General features: G+C 41.5%; 1 protein-coding gene across 1 annotated transcript in view; it reads left to right on the top strand.

The window, feature by feature from the left end:
- LOC103474285 (alpha-2-macroglobulin-like) overlaps positions 1-5,798 on the top strand; it is a 25,380-nt gene that overhangs the window by 5,498 nt on the left and 14,084 nt on the right. The window contains exons 11-21 of the mRNA XM_008425122.1: positions 41-208; positions 334-561; positions 2,078-2,141; positions 2,288-2,433; positions 2,658-2,807; positions 2,954-3,094; positions 3,196-3,277; positions 3,398-3,557; positions 4,477-4,702; positions 5,093-5,219; positions 5,422-5,543. Of these exons, the coding sequence (XP_008423344.1) occupies positions 41-208; positions 334-561; positions 2,078-2,141; positions 2,288-2,433; positions 2,658-2,807; positions 2,954-3,094; positions 3,196-3,277; positions 3,398-3,557; positions 4,477-4,702; positions 5,093-5,219; positions 5,422-5,543 (1,614 nt within the window). The remainder of the gene's footprint in view (positions 1-40; positions 209-333; positions 562-2,077; positions 2,142-2,287; positions 2,434-2,657; positions 2,808-2,953; positions 3,095-3,195; positions 3,278-3,397; positions 3,558-4,476; positions 4,703-5,092; positions 5,220-5,421; positions 5,544-5,798) is intronic.

Here is a 5,798-nt window from a genome sequence, read left to right as displayed (position 1 = left end):
ATGTTGGTTAATTTATAACGCAAAGTTGTATTTTCTATAGGTCAAGGCTGTTCACTACAATGACACACCCATTCCTGACATGCCGCTGTACTTGTTTGAGGGTAATGTTTGGTCTCCAAACTTACTGCAGAACCTCACAACTGACACAGACGGCTTTGCTACATTCTCTATCAGCACAGAAACATTTAGTGGAGATGTCTCACTCACTGTGAGTAAATCACGACTCTAAAACAGTGGTTTTAGAACATAACTCCCCCTTAAAAGAACAAACCCTCTCGCAATCTCTTATAACCACCATCAGCTCTTCCTAAAGCTGGTTTTCTGTACAAACAGATAAGTTCCTCACCAACATTGGAGTACAATGCATACAGATCGACTCACATTCGGACAGGACTTCACAGAGTTCAGCAGTCCCAACCTCCTTCTGACGAAACCAAAAGCACCAGCTCCTTGAAGATCAAACAGAGCGACACAACACTTCCATGTGACAAAGAGGTGGAGATCTCCATTGATTACACATTTGTTCGCGAACCACAGGGATCCGTGGATATTATGTATCTGGTGAGTAATTTCTCTGGTCAACACTATTATCGATTATCTTATGAGTATTGAAATGGACTTCACTGACAGTTTTACGTCAACGCTGTCTTTGTGTTGGTTGGTTTTTGGAAGCAGTGCTCTGATTGCTGGCCTGAAGGCAGAATTTTAAACAGTTTGTGACCAGGATGTGTGTGGTCCTAAGAAATGTGGTCCATTTCTTAGGACCACACACATCCTGGTCACAAACTGCCCTTTACCTTACCCGAGACCTGTACAAGTCCTGGATGGAGGGAAGGTCACCCCGATGATCCTCTCCTCAGGTCCAATTGCTCATTGTAGTTTGGACTTCTCATGCTTTGCAAATGAGCCAACCGACAATGATGGATGTGGACAGGACAGACTCAATAATGACAGTGCAGAAGATGACCAGCAGCTCATGTGCAAGGTTGTACCTCTTGAGCTGCTGCAGGAAGAAGACTCGGTTGACTCTAACAGTGTCTATTAGTAGGAACCCTCTCAGGGTGGTTCCTAGGAACCAGAAGTGATCCACAGTAGAAACAGTATTGCTGAGGATGGTGAAGGAGGAGAGTATGGGAGATGTTCTCTGGAGGTCCACTGTCATCTCCACAGTCTTGAGCAAGTGTCAACCTACTGTCATATTTTGTGTTGCCTGTGTTGCTTTGGAGCAATATCATGTATGTAATCAGAAGACCTTTAGTTGCAGGGTTAAATTCCATTTCCTGAACCAAGAGTGAGATGTTTGGGTTTCCTTACTGGACCAACCACCCCTGCAATCTTATAAAAGTGGAAAACAATGCATGGATGGATAGGTCATACCTAAACTAAAGACTTTCTGATTCAGTGTCAGCATTCAGTCTTTGGTAAGAGTCAGCATCCCACAACTTGGCCTCATATACCTTGCAAAAATCTTTATAATTGTGAGGCGATCTCAGGTCTTGAGCCCCTCTCAGGTCAACCCACAGATTCTTTTCAGACGTAGTTCTGGGAGACTCTAGCTACATCTGAAGAAAAGTAACCTCAGGCCATGATGTTGCCACCACCACCACCACGTTTTATTGAGTTCATGGTGTGTTTTGGGGTATAGTTTAAACCAAGTGATCAACCACAAACATTTCCCCTTAAGGTTGGTAAGATGTAGTCAGTTCTGGATGTTTTCTTTGGAGGAAATGTTCTACGTCTTGTAAACCTACTACTTAGTGCAGATGTATGGAGAGTACAGAAGACTGTTGCCATATGGAGGACATAACCAGTACTGTCTTTGTCAAGCTCTTGGAGGCCTCCTAAAAGCTAAAGCTGTGTGATCCTCCTTTGGGTCAAACATAACCACTTCTGTTTTGTTTTCATTGAACTGTCAGTGTGTCTCAGCACAGCTGTGGCTACTATCCACTAGATTGCCAACATCAATGCCACCCTGGTCCAACCTGGATAGGTCTACTGGGGGGCAACACTGAGACAGATTTGGTTTGTTATTTCTTTGTGAGCAATTAATAGCGTTAATTTCTCTAAAAATGCTCAGGTCGTATATAGAGGAGCTATTGGTGATGGAGGACAAACACAAGTTCAAGTGGAAGATAAACCAGGTGTGTGAAGACTGACCCTTCACTGAATCAAATCATTTCTTTTCAGATTTGAAGTCATATGTCAGTGAACTTAATGGATCTGTGTAAACATGGCTGCATGGTTGTTTGTGAGGCAACTACGTGTTTAAAACTGTTTTCTTTTCCAGTGACTGAGGGTGAGGCGTCCTTTAAGCTGACCGTGTCTCCTGACATGGCACCGGTGATCCAGGTTGTGGCTTACGCTGTCCTCCCCAGCAAGAATGTGATCGCTCACAGCGCCGAGTTCTCTACAGAAAAATGCTTCAGTAATAAGGTCAGTAGGAAAGAGAACACGTCGCACCAAATATAAATCACACTTGCATCTTAATCTTGACACTAACCTTCTAATAGTTTCTAAAAACGCAACATATTTCATGTTAAGCACACTGCAAAGCGAAAGTTACATTTATTTAACGCCTCAAAAGTTGCTCTATAAAAATAGATTTAAACTATTTATTGGGTAAATAATGTCATGTGTACATCATATGTGCTTGTCAGGTGTCTGTGGAGTTTTCTCCGTCTTCAGCTGTTCCAGGAGAGGTGACCAAGCTGCAGCTGACGTCTCAACCCAACTCCCTGTGTGGGGTCAGCGCCGTCGACCAGAGTGTTCTCATCAAGGAGCCTGGAAAGACTCTGGATGAAGACAAGGTAACGGCTAACCACATTTAGCATTCTTTACACACATATCTTCCATGTTTTGAAGTTAAAGGGAAGTTTATACAAATAATATTGGGGAAAAAAACAAAAGTGGGGGAAAAAATTCCATCTCTAAACCCTTTTTTTCCTCTTTTCAGATATTTTCCATGCTACCTGTCAGGGAAATTTCATATATACCATACCAGGTTGAAGATCCTGTCGAATGTTTGCATGTGAGGCCAAGGAGATATGTTTTACCTTATCCAGGTGAAGAAGATGATGCCCATTCAGTTTTTCAGGTACCAACTGACAGCAAAACTAAACATATTATATATAAACATGTAACCTTCTTTTAAAATGCCATTTTATATACTTTTTACTGTTTTGTCTAAAACTACAGAATGTAGGACTGAAAACAGCAACCAATTTGGTGATGAGAATGCCAACGTGTCTCAGATTCAAAGGAAGAGAATATCATCAAGGTGTGTCGCTGTGGTAACCATCAGCTCGTCAAGCGGTACAGCAGAAGAAATAACCTTAAAAACAGAAAGTGTGCCAATTTTTATTTGTATCTGTTTTACTTTTTTTCTGTGTTTTTAAAGGAATATCCCGAGGGTATGGTGTTCAGTTAAACAGAATGGATGTCGCCGGTCTTGCACCAGGTAGAGCGTATGCATCAGCCCCTGATATGCTTCCTGAACCACTAGAAACAGTTCGTACCTTCTTCCCTGAGACCTGGATATGGAATCTTGTGGAAACTGGGTAAGACTTGCTTGTCATCACCCACAGGGTAAATACAACCTAATGGCAGCATCTTTAAGGAGTTAGCACTATCATGCAAATTTCCAACTCTGTCGACATGCTACAAAAAACGTGGCAGTGAAGCGGCAGCACTAACCTGCCGTCACTTATTGAACATACAAACTTCCAGTGTTCCTCACAGTCATGTTGAGAAAATGCATACTTTAATCCACTTCTGTTTAACTTTGTCTGTGAAGTGTGTGCTGAAATGTCAGACTTATCAGTGATTTGTGTTAATTTACCAAAACATCTCTACAAATAGTTTGTATCTGAAATTTAACCATGAAACTTCCCATGTTTTATGATGACACAGACACTTAAAACGAGTGAAAAACACGAAAAAGCAGTTTTTAAACTGATAGATGAATATGAGAACTGAAAAAAGTTATTTTTCTCATACATAATAATCATAATCCTTGTTTATGCCCGTTTCCCTGTCTTGTGGGGGCCTGCTATTGGCCCTTATTGAGTTAAACATTTTTTTTTTAAACACAGCATCACCTTTGGGTTAACTCTTCAAATTTGTAAGTCCAGGCTACTAACCTTTAGGTGAGCAGCGCTGTGAGCAGGCCTGTCAGGATAAATAACTTGATTTATCGAAATAAACGATAATATTGTTGTGTTGAGATGATTTTCAAGTCATGTAATGGTTATGCCATAATAATGCAAGAACACATTCTTAAAGATCATTAAACTTTAAATTCTAACAAACATTTACCACTGGAGCTAGAAGACATTTTAAATATCCAAAATAAATAAACATAATATGTGGTTAAAATATATGGTAGAAGCGAATATGTATGCATTGTGTATTATCCCTCACCCTGATGAAGTGTGACCCACAGTTTAACACAGTTTGTTTGCGGATCTGTTGATGCAGGCCTTCTGGAACCAAGGACATGTCCCTGTCTGTCCCAGACACCATCACCACCTGGGAGACGGAGACTTTCTGTTTGTCCCCTCAGGGTTTTGGTTTGGCTCCTCGTCAGAAGCTCACCGTCTTCCAGCCTTTCTTCCTGGAGCTCAGCCTGCCCTACTCCATCATCCGGGGGGAGAACTTTGAGCTGAAGGCGACCGTCTTCAACTACCTGACCAAATGCATCATGGTAAAGGTTGATTTACCTGCTAACACTGCAATGTTTAGCAGTAATTTAAATTTTCAATGGCAGTGAAAACCAGCAACATGTCCTGTTTTTACTCTGACTTTATTTTTAACTACCACTGTATCAGAAGATGTAAGATATTTTGCAGTGCCAAAAGAAATGTTACCCTTTGCAAAAGTATTTTAAGACGTCATTATTCACTGCTAAAACAAAATTTAGCTGCTTCTGTAGCTGCAATGTAGCTCATATATGAGATGAAGTATGTTAGACGGTTCTAAATTGAATTGGATTGTTCAACATGTCCAAGATGTGTTGCGCATGTACAAAGCACAGCAGAGCGCGATAGATGAATACATACAGAGTCCAGAGCGTTAAACTTGTTTTCTGTAACAGGTTAAAGTGTCTGCAGCCCCCTCCTCAGATTACACCCTCAGCCCCCTCTCTGGGGATCAGTACACTTCCTGTCTGTGTGCCAACGAGCGGAAGACCCTCAGCTGGACCATGAATCCCACAGCCTTGGGTGAGGATGAGACTTTTATTCAAACTTTAAATATGAGTTGTTACATAAAGTCAATAGACTTGGATCTCTGTTCCCCTTCAGAACTGTTTATTCTTGACAAATCCAGTGAGATCTCAGTCAGCCACTGCAGGATGAGATTCCTGCAGACTGAGGAATCACATCCTCAGTCTGTAAACAGATGGTCTTGGTTGATGTTTTTTAGGGGTTGTGAATGTGACTGTAACCGCTGAGGCCATTCCATCTCACGCTTCCTGTGACAACGAGATAGTGAGCATTCCAGACAGAGGCCGCATCGATACAGTGACCCGACCTCTGGTTGTAAAGGTTGGTCTGATCAAAGAATATGTTCAAAAAATTTTAAAGGGTACCTGTTACGCTTCCTTTTAAATAAGTTAGGTTAAGATATGTGTATGGGCAATATAAAACAAGTTCATTCACTCTTTTGCACAAAATCTTTCTCAGATAAAGAGATTTCATTTGCCCACTTCTGTCTGTTTTCAGCTCCTTTGAGAGTGAGCTACTTTAAGGTTTTGTCACTTTTCTGCAAATAAGCTGCAGCTGGATGCCCCCCCCACCTCC

Source organism: Poecilia reticulata, linkage group LG13 (genome assembly GCF_000633615.1).
Source record: "Poecilia reticulata strain Guanapo linkage group LG13, Guppy_female_1.0+MT, whole genome shotgun sequence".
NCBI classification, from domain to species: domain Eukaryota; kingdom Metazoa; phylum Chordata; class Actinopteri; order Cyprinodontiformes; family Poeciliidae; genus Poecilia; species Poecilia reticulata.
The sequence above is the reverse complement of the archived record's forward strand: the minus strand, read 5'-3'. Positions and strand labels throughout refer to the sequence as shown.